This window comes from Monodelphis domestica, chromosome 1, assembly GCF_027887165.1.
Source record: "Monodelphis domestica isolate mMonDom1 chromosome 1, mMonDom1.pri, whole genome shotgun sequence".
Lineage (NCBI taxonomy): Eukaryota > Metazoa > Chordata > Mammalia > Didelphimorphia > Didelphidae > Monodelphis > Monodelphis domestica.
Genome location: NC_077227.1, coordinates 698,797,465 through 698,819,672, shown reverse-complemented (window position 1 = coordinate 698,819,672; position 22,208 = coordinate 698,797,465). Strand labels below are relative to the sequence as shown.

Here is a 22,208-nt window from a genome sequence, read left to right as displayed (position 1 = left end):
GTTTAGACCTAGAACCTTCTCCTCATTTTTATAGAGAAGAAACCTAAGGCTCAGAGAGGGGAAATCACTTCCCCATGGTCACCCAGCTTAGTTTAGACCTAGAACCTTCTCCTCATTTTTATAGAGTAGAAACCTAATACCCAGAGAGGGAAAATCACTTCCCCATGGTCACCCAGCTTAGTTTAGACCTAGAACCTTCTCCTCATTTTATAGAGAAGAAACCTAATACCCAGAGAGGGAAAATCACTTCCCCATGGTCACCCAGCTTAGTTTACACCTAGAACCTTCTCCTCATTTTATAGAGAAGAAACTTAATACCCAGAGAGGGAAAATCACTTCCCCATGGTCACCCAGCTTAGTTTAGACCTAGAACCTTCTCCTCATTTTTATAGAGAAGAAACTTCCAGAGAGGGAAATTCACTTCCCCATGGTCACCCAGCTTAGTTTAAACCTAGAACCTTCTCCTCATTTTTATAGAGAAGAAACTTCCAGAGAGGGAAATTCACTTCCCCATGGTCACCCAGCTTAGTTTAGACCTAGAACCTTCTCCTCATTTTATAGAGAAGAAACTTAATACCCAGAGAGGGAAAATCACTTCCCCATGGTCACCCAGCTTAGTTTAGACCTAGAACCTTCTCCTCATTTTATAGAGAAGAAACTTAATACTCAGAGAGGGAAATTCACTTCCCCATGGTCACCCAGCTTAGTTTAAACCTAGAACCTTCTCCTCATTTTTATAGAGTAGAAACCTAATACCCAGAGAGGGAAAATCACTTCCCCATGGTCACCCAGCTTAGTTTACACCTAGAACCTTCTCCTCATTTTTATAGAGAAGAAACCTAAGGCTCAGAGAGGGGAAATCACTTCCCCATGGTCACCCAGCTTAGTTTAGACCTAGAACCTTCTCCTCATTTTTATAGAGAAGAAACTTATATTTTATAGAGAAGAAAATTCCAGAGAGGGAAAATCACTTCCCCATGGTCACCCAGCTTAGTTTAGACCTAGAACCTTCTCCTCATTTTATAGAGAAGAAACTTAATACTCAGAGAGGGAAATTCACTTCCCCATGGTCACCCAGCTTAGTTTAAACCTAGAACCTTCTCCTCATTTTTATAGAGTAGAAACCTAATACCCAGAGAGGGAAAATCACTTCCCCATGGTCACCCAGCTTAGTTTACACCTAGAACCTTCTCCTCATTTTTATAGAGAAGAAACCTAAGGCTCAGAGAGGGGAAATCACTTCCCCATGGTCACCCAGCTTAGTTTAGACCTAGAACCTTCTCCTCATTTTTATAGAGAAGAAACTTATATTTTATAGAGAAGAAAATTCCAGAGAGGGAAAATCACTTCCCCATGGTCACCCAGCTTAGTTTAGACCTAGAACCTTCTCCTCATTTTTATAGAGAAGAAACCTAAGGCTCAGAGAGGGGAAATCACTTCCCCATGGTCACCCAGCTTAGTTTAGACCTAGAACCTTCTCCTCATTTTTATAGAGAAGAAACTTCCAGAGAGGGAAAATCACTTCCCCATGGTCACGCAGCTTAATTTAGACCTAGAACCTTCTCCTCATTGTATAGAGAAGAAAACTAAGACCCAGAGAAAAACAATCTCTTCCCTAGGGTCACCCAGTTTAACTCAGGATTAGAACCCATGGCTTTTCTCTCCTGTCCATGTGTTCTCTCCATTAAACTGCATTGGCATATTCGCTTCTCACTGACTGTTTAGCTTGGAGGCCACAAGTCCTTTCCTGTGAAGTGGCATCGACAGATTTATTGGAAATGCGAAATTCCATGTGTTTTTGTTCTCTGGTTACACTGTGACTTCCAAAAAAATGCCTTCAGTTTGGTGGTGACCTTGGCCATTCGGTGCCCTGGCACCAGCTGCCCCCATTTCACAAGGGCAACGAGGGAGCAATTTATTGGTGAGAGCCTGTCCTAGGCAAGGTCCAGCAGCTTCTTCCTTGGACCTTCCATCCAAATGGAGTGGAGCAGTTGACAAATCTCCATTTGCCCCCCAAAAAGAGCCTCAAAAGAACAATCCCTGAAATGAGGAGCAACAGGAGCTGGGGGGCTCCTTACGGGAATGCCCTAATCAACAAAGGAAAAAACTGCAGAGTTTCCCCCTTTGGGGATCAGCTCAGAAAAATAAAATGACATTCGGGCTGAGATTGATGGTGGTTTCAGGAAAGAAACCAAGCTAGTCAGCAACTGCCAGATGGCCTGGTTTTTAGTTTTTAGTTTTTTCGGCAGCTGCTTTAGACAGGGTTCTCTATTCATGGTGGGGCAAGGATCAGCGGTGTCTGGACACCCTTGCTGTTTGGGTCACTTTGCTCACCTCCCCGGCGTATGTGGAGAGAGAAGATGGGCAGCAAGAGGACCGGCAGACCACACATGGCCTTCCTGTTGGTGGAGGTCACTTTGGGGAGTCACTCCAGGTGTTGGCTTCCCTCTCGGGGAGACTGGAGGGGCCCTGAGTCAGGGGCTGATTGCCCTGTCCTGTCCCTTCCTTCCCTCCAACCCAACCTCATCAAGGGTGGCTCCGATGATTTCAGAGGGAGACAGACCTTCTCTGGCTTCTCTTCCCTGTTGCTGGAGAGAGGACGCTGGGTCCTAAGCTTTATCAGAGTCACTCTTTACAGCTGTGATTCTCTGGTGGTGGTTTGTACCATCTAGCCCTAAAATCCTCTGATTTTATAGTCCCTTAGTTGTCTCCCTGGTCCTTTCATTAATAAATTATATTAAAATTATTATAACAAATTACATTAATAAATTAATAAATAAATCACATGAGGCAGCCTATATAACAAACTTTGTAAAATTTAGAATATGGTGGAACAGAAAAAGCCTTGAACTTGGCTCTGATGACATTGTAGTCTTGGACAAATAATTTAATTTCTTGAGGTGGTCTATAACATAAATGCTATAGGAATCAATGTAAAGTTATAGGCTTGGGTTCAAAAAATCAACTGCACGAGTAAAAGAAGGGAATCAACAGTTTGTCTGAACAAAAACAAAGAATTGGGAAAGATTCAGAAGACTGCACGCTTAATAAGTATTAACAGTGGGAAGGGCAGCTAGGTATCTCAGTGGATAGAGAGAGCCAGGACTGGAGATGAGAGGTCCTAGGTTCAAATGTGGCCTCAGATACTTTCTAGCTGTGTGATCCTGGGCAAATCACTTAACCCCAATTGCCCAGCTCTTATCACTAGGAACCAAATATTTAGTATCAATTCTAAGACAGAAGATAAGGGCTTAAAAAAAGAATTAACAATGTGCTATATGAGTAAAAATAACTAATATGATATTAGACTGCTTGAATAGGATCAGTGTTCATGCCTAGGGTGGGCACCTAGGTGGCATAAAAAAATAGAGCCTGGGGCAGTCAAATCCAGACTCAGATATTTCCTAAATGTGTGACCCTGGGGGAGTCACTTAATCCTATTTGCCTCAGTTTCTTCATCTGTAAAACAAGTTGGAGTAGGAAATAGCAAACCCTGTTCAATTTCTTTGCCAAGAAAACTTCAAATGGGGTCAGGAAGAGTCAGACATGTCTGAAATGACTGAGTGACAACAACAAGCAGATCTAAGGAGGGCATGATGGTGTTGGAATCTGCTCTAGCCAGATCACATCTGCATTATTGTTTTCAGAATTCTGGGCACCACTTTTTAGGAAGATGATTGACTGAATGCATTGAATGAAAGCACTGAGAAGTGGCACAACCAAGAAAGTGAAGGGCTTTGAGATAAAGCCTATTAGGCATAGATGAGAGATCTGGGAGCATTTAATCTGGAGAAGAGAAGAAGAGGGGATGGGCTGGGATAGGATGGATATCTTCAGCTATTTGAACAACCATCATGGGGCAAAGAGAGTGAACTTAGAACTAGGAGTGGGGAGTGGAAATTGCAGAGCTCTATTTCTTTTTCTCTTTTTTTAAACCCTTATATTAGATCTTAGTATCCATTCAAAGGCAGAAAAGCAGTAAGGGCTAGGCAATTGATGTTAAGTGACTTGCCCAGGGTCACACAGCGAGGAAGTGTCTAGGTCATATTTGCATCCAGGACCTCTCATCTCTAGGTCTAGTTGCTCCAAGAGCTGTATTTCTGATCAATGGACAGAATCAATCTATACCAACAATCAGAGCCCCAAAAAGTGGTATAGGAGATAGGAAATGTCTTTACACAAAAGTCTAATGGCCCCTTATGGAAATATCAAAGGGGTGGGGGAATTCTTTGAGAATGGGAGGGAATAAATGGCCAATGAAGTGTCTTCTAGGGCATATGTTCTCTGACCCTATCCTTTCCAAACAGATCTTGTGCTCCCAAAGTGCTATATAAATGTTAGTTTTAAACTAAGAAGAGTGGGGATAATTATCCTTGCTTTCTCAGTGTTCTTTTCAGAGATGGTTGAAATTTCAAATGTGAAAGTCTTACAAAAAAAATAAATAAGACCCACTTGAAATGTGAGGGGTTACTACTATAGGGACCAAGCTGAGGCACAGAGAAAAAAAAATAGGAAAATTCCCATCAATGTGCATTTAACATACAACTCTCTGGGAAAAAAGTATGCATAACACATTTTTACATTTAATCTACATTATTAACATTTCTTCCAAGATTGTATTAAGTCTAGACAATTAATAAAATAATAAATTGAACCTCAATTTGGAGTGTTTGCCAATTTCCAAGGTGTAAATGCTCATGCTGAAAATTTAACAATCCATTCTTGAGAGACAGTTTGAAGGGCTGCTGGGTGGCTCAGTGAATAGAAAGCAAGCCCTGGAGATGGGAGGACCTGGGTCCAAATCTAGCCTCAGATACTTCCTAGCTGTATTATCCTGGGCAAGTCATTTAACCCCCATTGCTTAGTCTTTATTGCTCTTCTATCTTGGAACCAACACACAGTATTGATTCCAAATAGAAGGAAATGGTTAAAAAAAGGGGAGTTTAAGCTGACTCCAGTATATCCCTGGAAATATCTCTCCTGTGTGTTCTATGAGGTCCTTTTCTACAAGTTTATCATGTCTTAAAAGGAAAAATGTGAGGGAAAAGCTGATAAATCATACTCCTGGCAAGGGAGGTGATTCTTTACCTTCTGCAGCTGAAGAATTGTGTAATGAGCCCAGGTTGGATACTAAAAAGGGGCTATGATATTGGTAGCCTTTTTTTAGATATACCTAGAAAAGCCTTAGAGCCTCAGAACTCAGAATCTAAGAGGACAGTTCCTTCCTTCCTTCCTTCCTTCCTTCCTTCCTTCCTTCCTTCCTTCCTTCCTTCCTTCCTTCCTTCCTTCCTTCCTTCCTTCCTTCCTTCCTTCCTTCCTTCCTTCCTTCCTTCCTTCCTTCCTTCCTTCCTTCCTTCCTTCCTTCCTTCCTTCCTTCCTTTCCTTCCTTCATTCCTTTGTTCCTTCCTTCCTCCCTTCTCTTCCTCTTCCTACTTCTCTTCCTGTCCCTTCTTCTTTCTCCTTTTTCATCTTCTCCATCTTAATAATTACCAGCAGTTGAAATAAATACTGAGAATGGATGATGATAAAAGCATTCTCCTACCTGGGTTGCCATCACTTCTGCCTGGGTCAGGATGGAAATTGACAGGGACCCACTGTCTTCATAGCTGTTCCTTCGAATACTTATCCGATCCCGTTCATTCTGTACGGCTTTGAGAAGGAGACACACACAAAGTCAACTGGGCAGAAGCAGGGCTCAAGTCAAATTCTTCCTGATCTATGACATCTGCTGACCAGCTGCTGAAGGAATCCACTAAACAGAAAAGCAACTGACAATAATCTATTGAGTGGAGACCATGTGCTAACATTGGGATAGCCATTGCTAATGAAGGTTACCAAGAAATAAAGGATGATATACGATTCCTGTTCTAAAGGAGTCAACAGTCTGGTTGCGGAGACCTTAGGGAAGTGACATGTCTCAAGAAAAGGAAAGTCAGATTCCATGATCTCTAAGGTCCTTCCAAGAGTTGTAAAATTCTATGATTTCATTGTATGACTTGAGAGAAAGGGTCACAGATGTGGCATGGGAAGGGACATTGGCAGTCCAATTTTTCATTTTACAAATGAGGAAACTAAGGCCAAGAGAGATGACTTGCCCAGACATATGGCAGATCCAGGATTCAAAGTCAAGCCATTTGATGAAAAATTGAGAATTCTTCACAGTGTAGCAGCTAACATACCTAACCAACAAGGTTGAATAAGGCTAGGAGGCTGTATTTGATAATGATAATAAGTTCATGTTTCTATAGAGATTTATGGTTCAGGCACCTGTCTCACAACAACCCTGTGAAGTAGGAAGAACAAGTATTATCTTCTTTTGTAGATGATAAAATAGTGATATTAGCTTAAATTTATATGGCCCTTAGACTCTGGCCTTTAATGTTCCTTCCACCTCTAAATCTATATTCCTACCATTGTGAACTCTCATTGGATTCTCACAATAACCTAGTAAAGTAAGACATTATAGGTTTCATCCCTTGATAAATGATGTAGTAGATAGAATGCTGGCCCAAAGATTTCTAATCCAGCCTCAGACACTTGTTATTTGTATGGCCTTGGACAAGTCACTTAACCTCTGTTTGGCTCAGTTTTCTTGTCTGGGGAGAAGAAATCGGGGATGTAATAGCCCAATGTTGTTGTGAGGATCAAATTTATAAAGCATTTAGTATAGTGCCTGACACATACAGTTTATAAATAAATAAAATATATAAAATTTAGCTATTATTTTACAGATGAGCAATCCAAGATTGAAACAAGGTAAGTTGACTTGCCCTTGGTCACGTAGTAAGTACCAAAGGCAGGTGGCAGAACTCAGCTCTCCCCCATTTCCAAGCCCAAGATCTTTCTACCATGCCATACTGTCTCAGAAAGCCAAAGCCCAGCCAAGTTGAGTGATTTGCTGATGACACACAATTCATAATCAGGGCCAGCCCTCAAACCCAGATCTTCTTGCTGCAGTCTCCTCCCATGCCATCATAGTACCAGGTCTTAGAAGACCCTAAGGTGGGAGAGCTCGGATGGTCAGGGAAGGCTTCACCAAGGGCCGGGGGTTTGGAATGGGCCCTGAAGGGCAGCACAAAGTGGAGAGTGGACCAGTGAATTCAAGTACCTTGCTAATTGTGATTGCATGCCAATTTCTTGCTAAACTTTATCAGTGAATCAGGGTGGGTGCTGGTCATGCCTGGCTATAATAAAGTGATGATAAAGCATTATTAATATTTCTTTAAAAGGAAACATCTCAGGCTTTCCCAACTTATCTCAAGTTTCCAAACTGTTTTTATGGCACATAGTCTGATAAGGTTAATTGCCACTATGGGCTTGCTTCAAGATGGTTTTCTCAAGGTGATTTTTTTTGCCATGATCACTGAAATCTCCTTAGAAGTCAAGCTAGGGGTTAGGCCAAGTTGTTAATGATTCACCTGCCATGAAAACTAGGCAAAATCTGCATCCTGTAGTGCTGCAATATTTATTATGCTCCTAAATAGAGCAGAGGTCAGCCCTCCCTCCAATCTTGACTTTGCTGTTGAAGGTGTTCTCCCTCTTAAACGAGGCGAAGCAAAGCTCCACCCCCGGTGTTGCACCTGACATTTTAATGTCTACACTGCCACGTCACGGTGTATCTCGGGGACGTTTGCTGAAGGTCTGATGAGTTCATCATATTTCTCAACAGGCTTTCCAATGAATGGTCCCTTCCAGGCAGATACTCTGCTAACCCCTTGAACTCAGCTCCTCCATAACTGAGTTTGACTCTAACCAGCTCAGCTAATTACTAACTGTGAGTCTTTGCAGGGAATATCATTTCTCTCTTCGACAGTCTCCACCTCTACAAAGTGAAGGGATTGGCAGATCTCTAAGGCACCTTCCCTCAACTCCAGCTCTATGATCCTATGATGCTCCCTCTAAAAATTTTCCTCGATGCTTTCCTTGTTATTTATGAATGATGCTGTTATTGTGCAGTCATTTCAGTCATGTCCAACTCTTTGTGACCCCATCTGGGGTTTTCTTGGCAGAGATACTGGTGTAGTTTGCATTTCCTTTTCCAATTCATCTTAAAGATGAGGAAATTGAGGGAAACAGGGCTAAATGAGTTGCCCAGAGTCATTAAATAAGCTAGCAAGTGTGTGAGGCTGGATTTGAATTCAGATCTTCCTGACTCCAGACCCAGAACTTTACTCACTGCTCCATCTAGCCACTCATGAGTGACACCATCATACTCTTAGCTACCTAGGCAGTTATCTTTGACCTTCTCTTCTGCTTTATCCCACCCCTAGAATGAGTCACTAAGCTCTGATGATTCTTCCCCTATGATCTCTCATGTATCCATTTCCTATAATCTGCTTCATTGGCTTCTTTCCATTTTCTCTGCCACCATGAACTTATATTCATAGACTCTTGCCAGAGCCTCCTAACTGGAACCTCTGCCTCCAATCTCTATCTTGGCATTGCCATCCATCTAGTTTAAATCAACATTTTGTTTTTGATGCTCTCTGATCAAAAACATGTAATGGCTCCCCATCACCACTGGGATAAAATCCAAGTTCTTCAACATGCCATCAATGGTTTTCCACAGTCTAGATCCAGCCTTAAAGTCCTGGTACTTTTGTGCACAAACCCACTGTTCCATTAGGACTAGTCATGTGCTTTTCGTAAAAGAAGCATCAACCTTTCCTTCCCACTTCCATTGCTTTGCTTACACTATTCTCTATTCCTGGAATGCTTTGCCACCTCCATTTTTCCTGATGAAATTCAGTCTATTCTGAGGGGCTGAGCTACTTCTTCCAGAGCCCTCTCCTAACTATAGCAGGCCACTCCGTCTTCTCTGACTTCCTACCTACAACTTGGCTGGCACTTAATTATTAAATAAGGCAAAATATGGGATTGGTCTATCCAGATTCTCTCTCTCTCTCTCTCTCTCTCTCTCTCTCTCTCTCTCTCTCTCTCTCTCTCTCTCTCTCTCTCTCTCTCTCTCTCTCTCTCTCAAATAGATCATTAGGTTCTTGAGAGAGAAGAAGGACTTATGCTGCTCTATCATCAACAACAAGCATTAATTGGGCGCCAATTTAATTGATTTCAGCACACGTTTATTAAGCTCCTACTATGTGCTAGGCACTGGGGATACAGATGGAGAAATGAAATCGTCTTGACCCTTAAGGAACTTAGATTCTAATGGGAGATCCACATGTACTAAGGAGTCATATGTGATAGCATCCCTGGCCTCATGAGATTCCTCAATCTAGTTAGAGGAAGAAAGGCACTTAAAAATCTACACCATAGAAACCTTTTAAATAAGATGATTTCAGGAAGAAATACTTTGTACATTCACTAGAAAGAAAAAACACTTTACATCTCACTTAACTGAATGCAAACAAGACTCAATTCGTTTTTTTTTTTAATTTTGATTCCAAATCCAGTGATGTTTCTCATGTAACATTTGTAAAAGGCTTTTATTAGGCCTCCATTTCCCCCTCCATTTTGTCATATAATAATAACAGCCCACATTTATATGACACTTATTTCGTGCCAGGTGCTGTAGTAAGCACTTTACAATTACCACCTCATCAGATCCTCACAACAACCCTAGGAATGAGGTGCCATTTGTTTTTATTCAATGTTGTCAGTCATGTCTGACTCCTTTGACTCTCATCTGGGGTTTTCTTGGCCAAGATACTGGAGTGGTTCGCCATTTCCTTTTCCAACTTATTTTATAGATGAGGAAACTGAGGCAAATAGCAGTAAGAGACTTGCCCCGGGTCACCCAGCTAATCAGTGTCTGAAGCTGGATTTGAATTCAGTCTTCCTGACTCCAGGTCCAGCAGTCTATCCACTGAGCCACCTAGTTGATTCCTGAGGTGCTATTATTGGTCTTATTTTACAAATGAGAAAACAGAAACAGGAGGTGAAGTGACTTGCCCAAGGTCACCCATCTACTAAGTAGCTGAGGTTAGATTTGAACTCATATCTTCCTGACTTCAGGTTCAGTGTTCTGTCCATCAAGTCACCTAGTTGCCTCTAGAAAGCCTTATGGTGTATAAGGTCAGCATGGACAAGAATCACCCAGGTTGAGAAAGCATGGAAAGCTTGTGATGGGCATCAACAGAGGTGACACCAATTTGATAAAGGGACTGATTTATCAAGTCAATAATTCAGAATCTCAGACTGTCCAGCTCCCTGCGAGCTCTTACATCTGTTATTCCCTTTCCTCAGGCATCTATCCTAAACCCTGGAGGGCATCCTTTGGCCCTTTAATATATATATATAGGCAAAGACAACACAGAGGACAAGGCTAACCCTCAAAGAAGTAGCACCGTGTGTGTGTGTGTGTGTGTGTGTGTGTGTGTGTGTGTGTGTGTGTTTAGAGGTGCTCATTTGGAGGCAATCCCTTAAAGGGTTCAAGGAGCTCAGCCTCATCATCTTCAAGGACCAAGCCCCCTCAGCACTGAGCTGTGCCCATGCCTGCTGGGCTTGGCAGCCAAGCATTTCCTTGTCCCCAGGGTGGTGCAGATGCTGACGGGTAGACCTGTGAGTCACCTTAGGAGTGCTGAGATTATAAACATGATGGGACTTCAGGGGAGGGAGCTCCAAGGAGGCAAAGAACCAGCTATTATTATTTCTATTTATTAGTCTATTTATTATACCAAAGAGGGCTAGAATTGAAGTTAGAGAATCCTGGCTGAAGTCTTGTCTCTGCCTGCCACTGACTATTTTACTGTCTACAACTAGCCCACTTCCATGCTTCATGGCTGGGTCTCATCACTGTGTCTCAGTTTCCCCATCTGTAAAATGAAGAAGACTAGGTCACATTAGGGTCCCTTCAAACCCTCAGTCTATGCCTCTATGAGCAGATGACCCCTCCAGAAGCAACTGTGGCTCTGACACTTCTTATGTAATCTCAGGCAAATCACTTCATCTCTGAGTTTTATTTTCCATGTCTATAAAATGGAAATGATAATGTTATGTGTTCTTTCTATCTTAGAGAGCTCTTGGCTTTGTAATCCATAAAGGGCTGTAGAGATAGAAGCAATTATGAAGTGTTAGACTGTCCGGTACATAAAGTCCATGTGTAAGGGTGCAGAAAAAGGAGAGTCAAGGTTGGAGTGCTCAGGGAAGGCTGCCTGGAAAAGGCAGGCTTTCTGGAGTGGAAACCTGAAAGATGTGGCAGAAACTGGGCAAGGGAAGATGAGGAACAAGAGAACAGGTGGGGTCCAGTGGAAAGAGCCAACTCAAGTCGTTCTGGGGAAAGGGATATAAAACAGGTTTTTCTAACTCTCCTTATCAACAGAGAAGAAAAGGAGTGCCCTGGGGGCACCCATCTGGGGTAGGGTCTCAGATGTGACCCAGTTGGGCTGTGGCAGAAAGAGGTCCTCTGTTCTCAGTTGGTCATGCCCTGAGACAAGGGGTGGCCCATACATTGAATGGCCAAGTGTCTAATTCTTCAGGGGGAGTTCATGGTTACTCCTGCCTCTCTTACCTGCTGAGGCCAAAATCTCTTTATCTCAGATATTCCTCCATTTGACCCTAACCTCCATTTCTTCCCATACTTTACCTCTCCTTTACCTATTCTTCATGCTTACCATCACCTCCAACCATTCTACCTCTCCTTGCTTTTCTAGCCTCTTCACTCATCATTTTTCTCTCATAAAAATCTTATTATGTATTCAGTCTGAGAGCAGCTAGGTGATGAATTGGCTAGAATATTGGATCTGGAGAAAGAAAGACCTGTGTTTAAATCTAGCCTCAGACACTTTCTAGCTGGGAGACCCTGAGAAAATCACTTAACCCTGTTTGCCTCAGTTTTCTCATTTGTAAAATGAATTAGAGAAGGAACTGATAAACTATCCTAGTATCTCTGTCAAGAAAACCCCAAAATGGATGTGGCAAAGTTGGGACATTAATGCATTGCTGGTGGAGTTGTGAACTGATCCAACCATTCTGAAGGGTAATTTGGAACTATGTCCAAAGGGTGCTAAAAGACTGTCTGCCCTTTGATCCAGCCACAGCACTGCTGGGTTTGTACCCCGAAGAGATAATAAGGAAAAAGACTTGTACAAGAATATTCATAGCTGCGCTCTTTGTGGTGGTAAAAAATTGGAAAATGAGGGGATGCCCATCAATTGGGGAATGGCTGAACAAATTGTGGTACATGTTGGTGATGGAATATTATTGTGCTAAAAGGAATAATAAAGTGGAGGAATTCCATGGAGACTGGTACAACCTCCAGGAAGTGATGTAGAGCGAGAGGAGCAGAACCAGGAGAACATTGTACACAGAGACTGATACACTGTGGCAAATCAAATGTAATGGACTTCTCCATTAGTGGCAATGCAATGTCCCTGAACAACTTGGAGGGATCTATGAGAAAGAACACTATTCACATTCAGAGGAAAAACTGTGGGAGTAGAAATACAGAAGTGAAACAACTGCTTGATCACATGGGTCGATGGGATGTGACTGGGGATGTAGACTCTAAATGAACATCCTAATGCAAACATCAACAACATGGAAACAGGCTCTGATCAAGGATACATGTAATACCCAGTGGAATTGCACGTTGGCTATGGGAAGAGGGAGGGGGAGGGGAAGGAGGGAAAGAATTTGATTCTAATGTTCTAAATTGACTAAATAAAATTAAAAAAAATTAAAACATTAAAACTAAAAACCATTAAAAAAAGAAAAAGGAAAAAAAAGAAAACCCCCAAATGGAGTCACAGAGAGTTTGGCATGAGTAAAACAACTGAACAACAATTCAGTTTTACTTCATGCCATATTCTGCCCTTAAATCCCTTGTCCCCTTGTCTTATTTCTGATCATTCCTTCCTCAGCCTCAGTTCCAGCTTATTTTCATCGCCTACCTTTTTTTGCTTCCTATTGAAATGCATCTAAATGCATTTGGAGGAAATTGTACAATTGTGCTGAATTCACTACACACTCGGTTATCTAATCTCAACTAAGCTCTCACTGATGTATGACAGTCACTGCTCCTCCCTGATTGATTCCTTATTTTATTTCCTATAGCATCTTTTCCAAACCTTCTCTCTTCTTCTTGAACTACCTACATCATTCCTTCCTCATTCATCTTAGCAGCAGACATTGTTTTGTTGATAAAAAAAAAAATTGAGCTCCCTTTTCTCTTCAATTCTATACTCAAATGCTCTTAACCAACATTCCTCATTCTTGAAATTTTTGTTTTAGGCAGTGTTAATTCTTCTTGTCAAGGCAAATCTCTCTCTTTTTTTACATCTTTGATTTTATTCCTTCTTGTCTCCTTTGTTAATCCCCTTTCTCTAATCTTTAATCTGCCATTCTCCCATGGCTCCCTCTCTTCTTACAAACATCCCCAGATCTCTCCTATCTTAAAAAAAAACACAGAACTTTCATCTGACTTCCACAATTTCTTCAAGCTATCATCCTATAGCTTTTTTCCTTTTCACTGGTGAACTCCTAGAAAAAAGCAGTATGTGCTCCTTGTTTCTGCTTCCTCACATCCTATTCATTCTTGCAAACTGGCTTAAGATCATACCACTTTATTGAAAATTGGCTCTGAGAAGAGTGAGAGGGCTTAGGTTCAAATCCCTCCTCTGACACTTACATGTGTGACCTTTGGCAAGTTATTTAAACTCCCTGAGTTTCAGTTTCCTCATCTGTAAATTGAAAGGGTTGGACTAGAAGATCCTAGAGGTCCCCATCTAGCTTTAGAGCTATGATCCCAAGGTCTTGATGTGCCCAGTCCTATGGCCCTTTCTTATCCATCTTGACCTTTTTGTAGTCTGAAATTACTGGCCACCTGTTACCTCTGGACAGTCTCCTCCCTGGCTTTTGATGACACTCAGGTATTCCCAGTTGTCTGATTGAGTGAGATAGCATGCAAAGGGCTTTGTAAACCTCAAAGCACTATAGAAACACTAGCCATTACTATTGCTATTATGACTATTCCTCAGTCTTCTTTGCTGAATCATTGATCAAGTTTCACCCCTTTTGCATGGATCTCTCCCAGCACTTTGTTCTTAACCATTCTCTTCTTAGCCTTGGTGATATCATCAGCTCCTCAGGGTACAATGGCCATCTCTTTGTAAATGACTCCCAAATCTATATACCGAGCCATCATCTTCCTCCTGAACTCTACCCCCTCATTTCCAATGGCCTGCTGGACCTCTCTGTTTGGATGTCCCATTCATCTCAAAATCAACAAGTCAAAAATGGACCTCATTATATTCTTGCTACCACAAACCCATCCCTCTTCTAGATTTCATTATTTCTGCCAAAGACTCCACCTTTCTTCCAGTGATCCAGGTTGGCAACTTGCATTTGAATCATCCTCCACTCTACTCTCTCTTACCCCACATAGCAAATCAGTTGCCAATTTCTATCAATAATGTTCCTGCAGCATCTCTCATCTCTGTCTACTTCTATGCCATCATAAGGTCACCATATCACTTTAGCCCGTCATCGCCTCCTCCCTGGACTATTGCAATAACTTTCTTTTTTTTAAATTCAAATTTTCTTTTCAATTACATGTAGAAACACTTTTTAACTATTGTTATCTGACATTTTATGATTCAGATTCTCTCCCTCCCTTATTTCAGGAAGTAAATAGTTTAGCATAGGTTTTACCAGTGTTTTCAAGCAGAATGCCTATGGCTTTCAATAGAAGACCAAATCCCCTCTTCCATAAACGGAGATGAGACTTTAGCCAATAGCTACCCTCTGGGAAAGGTATCGTTGGCTTAAATTCACCCTGAATGGGAAGGAACTGATCTCAGAACTTTGTTTTGGGGTTTTGGAGTTTTTTTGGTTTAGGAAATAGGGAAGGAGGGAGAGATGGTAAAGGGAGGTGGTATAAATCAAGATGGAAAAGAGGATTCTGGGAACTTCAGTCTTGGTCTCCTTTACCACTTTGTTGTGGCTCAGCCCTGTCTGGGACTTGGAGGCAGCTGGAACTGCTGAATGCCCATTTACTGCGGCCCATTGATGAGTCTGTAGTCGCCTGTGGCCTTGCCATGAGGCACCAGTCAGGAAACACCAAGCTAAGCAGCTTTTCTTTCCAGGCCAACATTCCCTTGTTCCCACTGCCACATTTGCTGTTTTTCCACAACCTACATATTTCTTAACTGGCTGCTCCTCTTCTGTTTCTAGCCTCAAAAAATTCCCCCAGGACCCTCTCTGATTGTTCCCCAAACAGCGGGTTCGATGTGATACACTAGTGAGTCATGAAGACCAAAGCCGTCTTCTTTCCTTTTCCTTCATTATCATCTTTTCATGGCACCATCATTCTCTGAGTCATCCAAGCTTCAGGCCCTGAGCTATCTTTGATAACTCCTTCTCCTCCATCTTCCACATGCTAGTTGCTGAGAGGAGTAGATTCTCTCTCCATGATGTCTCTCTCATTCACATTTTCCTTCGAGAATAACCTTAATTCAGGTCTTTATCATCTCATGCCTAGATTATTAAAATAGTTTTTGGAATCTATCCCTTCCAATGTAATCCATCCCTGGAAAGCACACTGGCTGTGGAGTCAGAACTTGGGTTCAAGTTCATTTTACAGATAAGGGAATTGAAGCACAAAGTAGTTAAGTGATTTTCCCAAACTCCTGAAGCCAATAAGTAACTTAGGTGTGAGTGTGGGGAGGCAGGTAGAACAGGAGACAGAGCACCAGGCCTGGAGTAGAGGGGACCTGGGTTCAAATCTGACCTCAGACACTACTTAACTGGGTCATCCTGGACAAGTCCCTTAACCCCACTTGCCTAGCCCTTGTCACTCTTCTGCCTTGGAGTCAATAGATTCTAAGGTAGAGGGTAAGGATTTAAAATAAACAAATAATAGATAAACACTGAGCTAGAAGTGCAATTTAAGCAATATTAGAACCTTGGACATCACAGTGCCTTGAAAATAGAAAGAACTGAATTTTGGACCCACCTTCTTTCTTCATTCCTGCTCTAAAACATTTCCTCAATCGACAATACCTGCATTGATTCCTCTTGTCTTTGTCAATAACGCACTGTCTGTTAAACCTAAGGGAAAGAAGAGGAGAACGTTATTGATCTTCCCTGAGTGAGCTTCTCCAGCCTGGGCAGCCTGTTTTCTGAGAACGCTTTGTTCACAACCACAGGGAATCCAAGGTCTGACTTGTGTCTGGGGGCTCAGAGTGGCCCTAGGATGTTTTAGAGCAATAAAGAATTTGGGTTACTTAGAACGCAATATTTGTAACTCCTAATAATGGTGGCTCAAATGTGGCAATTGATGCTTTAGTCCCTCCAGGCAAGAAGGTTTGCTTCCTACTCAAATAGCTCTCAAGCACAACTGCATCTTCTTCACTTCCCTCACTCCCTAACTTTTAGGATACTTATCTACAAACATGTCATTTACCCCTTCTCCATCTTTTACTCCCTAGAAATAATTTTGTTGTTCAGTTGTTAGGTTTGTATCTGATTCTTTGTGATCTCATTTGGGATTTTCTTGGTAGTTTTTTGGTTTGCCATTTCCTTCTCCAGTTCATTTTACAGATAAGGAATTGAGGTTAATATAATTAAATACTTGCTAGAATCACATAACTAGGATGTGTCTGGGGCTGGATTTGAACTCAGGTCTTCCTCACTCCAGGCCTGCCACTTTATTCACTGAATTACTCAGCTGTCCTTAGTAATAACAATACTAATAGCTACCAATTACATAGCATTATTCAGTTGGCAAAACACTGTACCTATTATCTCATCCTCACAACAACAATGGGAGATAAGGGCTATTATTATCCTGAGTTTTATGAAAGAGAAAACTGAGTTAGACAGAGGTTAAGTGACTTGTCCACAGTCACACAACTACTAAATATCCAGGGTCAAATTTTCATTTCGAACTTCTTGACTCCAAGTCTAGTATACTGTGCAGTGCACCACTTAAGATCAATTAGAGTAGGATGTAAGCTTCTTAAGGGCAGGGATTTTGGATTTCCAGAGACTTGTAGATGCTATTAATTATCTCCATCTTACAGATGAGAAAATTGAAGTAGACAGAAGTTTTTAACCCAGGACTTCCAGATTCTAAGTCCTGTGCTCTATCCACTGTGTTCTAAGTATACATTGCTATATACACTTGTAATTCACTTGAAGTCAGCAGACATTAATTAAATAAATAAAATAGTGAGCACTACTTTTTCTTTCTTTCTTCCTTTCTTCCTTTCTTTCTTTCTTTCTTTCTTTCTTTCTTTCTTTCTTTCTTTCTTTCTTTCTTTCTTTCTTTCTTTCTTTCTTTCTTTCTTTCTTTCTTTCTTTCTTTCTTTCTTTCTTTCTTTCTTTCTTTCTTTCTTTCTTTCTTTCTTTCTTTCTTTCTTTCTTTCTCTCTTTCTTTCTTTCTTTCTCTCTCTCTCTCTTTCTTTCTTTCTTTCTTTCTTTCTTTCTTTCTTTCTTTCTTTCTTTCTTTCTTTCTTTCTTTCTTTCTTTCTTTCTTTCTTTCTTTCTTTCTTTCTTTCTTTCTTTCTTTCTTTCTTTCTTTCTTTCTTTCTTTCTTTCTTTCTTTCTTTCTTTCTTTCTTTCTTTCTTTCTTTCTTCCTTCCTTCCTTCCTTCCTTCCTTCCTTCCTTCCTTCCTTCCTTCCTTCCTTCCTTCCTTCCTTCCTTTCTCTTTGTTTCAACATATGTTTTCCAAAATTATAAGATCCAAACTATTTCCCTCCTTCCCTTCCCTTCCTCTCTTGGAGGTGGTAAGCAATTTGAGCTATATTATACATGTATTATCCTGCTAAACATACTTCCATATTGATCATTGTTGTAAGAGCATGCTCATACAAAACCCAAACCCCCAAATAAAACCATAAATACACTGATGTGAAAGAGAGCAAGCTTTGATCTACTTGATCTACTTTGATCTACGTTTCCAATACCATGTTCTCTGGAGGTGGGTAGCATTCCCCTTGATAAGTCCTTCAGAATTGTCCCAGGTCATTGTACTGCTGAAAGCCAAGGCTAAGGATTTAAAGCTTTAAGTGTGGACCCATTTTAGGGACTGGCTCAATGGATAATGTGAGAATGAGATGACAAGATTCATTGGAAAAGACTCATGTTGGGAAAGACAAAAGGAGAAGGGGATGGCAGAGAATGAGATGGATGGATAGTGTCATGGAGGCAATGAGCATGAACTTGGACAGGCTCTGGGAGACCATGAAGGATAGAAGGGCATGATATGGTCCATGGGGTCATGAAGACTCAGACAGAACTTAATGAATGGACGACTACTATAGCAACTTCCTTGAGTTGATGTAAGGATAAAATGAGATAATATTTGTAAATTGCTCTATATGTCTTAGAACATCATATAAATAATAATATTAATATGTGATGCTGCCAGACCAGTATTTTAGGAAAATTACTGGCAGCTGTGAGGAGAATGAATTATAGAGGAGAGAGACTTAAGGCAGGGGAACCAATGAAGAAGTTCTTGCAATAGCAGACCCAGGCAAGAGGTGATGAGTGCCTGAACCAGCTTGTCAGTTCAGTGAGTGTGTGTGTATAGAAAGGGATGAGTGTGGGAGATGCTATAGAGGCAGAAAGGCCAAGATTTGGTGAGTGATTAGGAATGTGGAAAAGTAAAGAGTCAAGGATGACATCAAGGTACCAGAGTAGGGAGAACTGGAAGTATGATGCTCCTGATAGTAACAGATGTTAAGAAGGGGCATTCACTCTGTTTTTTAAAAATTCTTACCTTCTATCTTAGTATTGGTATTAAAGCAGAAGAGCAGTAAGATGCTAGGCACTTGTTAAGCGTCACACAGCTAGGAAGTATCTGAGGTCAGATTTGAACCCAGGTCCTTCAGACTCCAGGCCTGGTGCTCTATTGTGCTAATCCAGCTGCTCCAAGAGGTGTTCACTCTTAAAAATGGGGAGAGGTAGAGCAGTTGGATGATTCAATGGTTTGAGAGCCAGGCCTGGCACCACTGTATGCCAGGAACTCCCAGAACCTATTAGAAATAAGTACTGCTTTTCTATCAGTGAAGGGCAGTAGGGTATGAGGTGTCGTGAAAATCAGTGGTCAAGTCCCACCTCTACTATACAGTGGTTGAATGACTATGGGAAAGAAATTTAACCTCTGGTTGCTTCTCAGCTTACTCTCCAGGTCCATAACTTGCAAGGGAGGCACTGATTTACATCAGAAAAGGTGATTTTTAACCCTGATGAAATCGTATATTACGACCCTCTCCAAAATGTCTGCATCATTCCCCCTTCTATCTGATGGTCCCTGTTAATGGCTTGTCATGTGGTAAATAACTTTGCAAAGTATGTCCAACCTGAAACAGCTGAGGGGGCGGCTCTCTTTCCCATCCAATCCAATATGCATTTCTTATCATCACCCCATGATTATTCAGTAAGTATCTGAGGCTGGATGGAAACTCTTTTTTTCCTGACTCCAGGCCCAGCACTCTATCCACTTTGGCACCTTGCAGCCTAGGAGAAGGAAGAAGGAAGGAAGGAAGGAAGGAAGGAAGGAAGGAAGGAAGGAAGGAAGGAAGGAAGGAACCATATGTTGTGCTGGAGTTCAATAGCAATAGTCCCTATTTGGTCATTGTACTTGCATAGTAGAAACCTTAGACTATTACATATATATTATGTACTTATGTATGTATACAGAATATAGATGTATACATGATATATACATACATATGTGCATAAATATACATACATTTTTCTTTTCTTTAAATAAGTTTTATTGATATTTTCTGTTTCTTATATCATCATAGTTATTCCAAGTACCACTCCCTTGTTCCTGTAAGAACGCCATCCCATATCACAGATACTTTTCGAGAGGACAAAACAATTAGCACAACTGATCTATACACTGAAAAAGTCTGAAACCTGTGCAATGAGTGACACGTATGCACCTCCTACCTCCCTGAAGGAATAGGCTGGGGGTGTCCTCTCATATTTCTTCATTCAAGTCCTGCTTGTTCTTTATAATTTTGTTATATTAAATTTTAACTGCTTTGGTATGCTGTTCTTTCCATTTAAATAGTGAATTTTGTTTTCTTGGTTCTGCTTATCTCATTTTGCATCTGTTCATATAGATCTTTCCATGCTTCTCTTTATTTATCTCATACATTATTTCTTACAGCACAGCAAGATTCCATTATATTCATGCACCACAATTTGTTTAGCTATGGGATCTTTATTGGTAGAGCAAGTATCTGCAACAACAAAGTCATGGGTCCATAAGTTTCTTGATCTAGGGAGGCAGTGTGATATGTGAAAAGGGCATTGGCTCTGAGGTCAGAGCACCTGGGTTCAATTCCTCCCCTGAAGTTTACTACATATGTGACATTATATAATTCATTTAACCTCTCAGACCTCAGTTTCCTTATTTGTAAAATAAAGAGGTTGGCCTGGTTGGTCTCTGAAGTCCTTTTCAGCTCTACATTAAAATCCTAGGAACTAGACTGGACAATAAGGATCTGCTATTTATTAATCCCCCCCCCCAATACCTGGCACAGAGCAAGTAGACTTTATTTATTTTTTTTTTTTAAACCCTTACCTTCCGTCTTGGAGTCAATACTGTGTATTGGCTCCAAGGCAGAAGAGCGGTAAGGGCTAGGCAATGGGGGTCAAGTGACTTGCCCAGGGTCACACAGCTGGGAAGTGTCTGAGGTCAGATTTGAACCCAGGACCTCCCATCTCTGGGCCTGGCTCTCAATCCACTGAGCTACCCAGCTGCCCCCGCAAGTAGACTTTATGACTATTTGTTGATTGATTAAAATAAATCATGGTTATATTTGTTTACAAAGTCATTCAGATAGCTTCTTTGGGTTCTTAGCTTGTTCTGAATTGGGCAAGGTAAACTAAAACCAGTGACATTATCTAACTGTGTCACCCACTACTTCTTTCATTCATTCATTCATTCATTCATTCATTCATTCATTCTGCAAGCACTGTTAGAGTGCTTGTGTTCCAAGGCACTAAGTGAATACAAAGAATGATTAAACACAATATCTGCCCTTCAGAAGCCTGCAGTGGAGATGACAGGCACAGATAAAAGTTCTTGGTTTCTTCTGAACATGTCCTTGTCATTATAGGTTGACAAGCCAGCCTGGTTAAAGCAGAAAGGCTCCCTGAGGGAAAGACTAGAGGTAGATGTGCCAGGCAACTCAAGCCCTCACCATAACCTTAATCACCATCTCTTCTCAAATCCTGATAGAGATAGCTCAGAGCCCTGAACCCCGGAGCCTTGGTACTAGTAGTGTCCATCAAATCATCAGACCTATTTCCAGCCCAGCCCCATAGCCATCATTAAGAGGAGAAATCATTGTGGAAAGGGGACTCATCTTCCTCATTACCGCCAGAAACTACTGCTGTCGATATGCCCCCAAACAGGCAAAAAAGCAGAGAAGCCATAGAAGTGTCGACACACCACAAACTCCCCTATTTCCCTGGCCCCAGACCACTATTCCCTCTTCCAGGCCAGCCCTCATGGCCATCATCTGAGGAAGAAACTCCTGTGGGGAGGGGCTAAGCTATGCCTACCAACTGCCAGCCAATTCCCACTCATATGGCAAGTCAGCCAAGCTGAAGCAGTTGGGCTCCTTGAGAGACAACCAGCCACCACCATCTTGATTATCAGCCCGGCTTAGACCCTGATGGAGACAGCCCAGAACTTGTAGTCCAAAAGCCTTGTGAATAATAATGCTTCCAGGCCAGTGCGCATAGCCAACATCCTGAGAAGCAACCCTCAAGCCAACATAGCCTGGCAACGGCTCCTACAGATACTCCAATCACAGCTACTAAAGATCCAGAAAGGAAAGTTCTTGCCATCCAAGTCCCTGGCACTGTCAAAAGATTCAAGAGCCCAAACTGATAGATCCTTTTTTATCAGTAGAATTGACAAAAAGAAGAGGCAGTACTATCTACTTTGTCTCTGTACCCTAAGGACCATGGGACTTTTCCATCTGTTTTGCAACTAAAACCTTCCTTATGTGTTACCTCCCCTATCAAAATGTGAGCTACTTGAGAGCAAGGACTGTTTTACTTTTCCCTAGTTCTTAAAACAATTCTTTCCACATAAGAAGTGCTTAATAAATATCTTGTTCCTACATTCATTCATTCACAGAGCAACAACAGTAACAAAATCTTTGTCTAAAATGTTGGGTCTTATGGCATCGTGAAAACCCAGCCCATGTAGTTAAGCAAACTCCTTGGCTGGTCCTCATTTCTCAAGGAAGAAACAGACTATTTGTTAAGAAAA

General features: G+C 41.5%; 1 protein-coding gene across 3 annotated transcripts in view; it reads right to left on the bottom strand.

The window, feature by feature from the left end:
- LOC100023660 (hepatocyte nuclear factor 4-beta-like) overlaps positions 1-22,208 on the bottom strand; it is a 66,368-nt gene that overhangs the window by 22,183 nt on the left and 21,977 nt on the right. For all 3 annotated transcript variants that reach the window (XM_056810375.1, XM_007477251.3, XM_007477249.2), the window contains exons 4-5: positions 15,911-16,005; positions 5,543-5,649 (exon numbers count right to left, since the gene is read on the bottom strand). In XM_056810375.1, the coding sequence (XP_056666353.1) occupies positions 5,543-5,649; positions 15,911-16,005 (202 nt within the window). The remainder of the gene's footprint in view (positions 1-5,542; positions 5,650-15,910; positions 16,006-22,208) is intronic.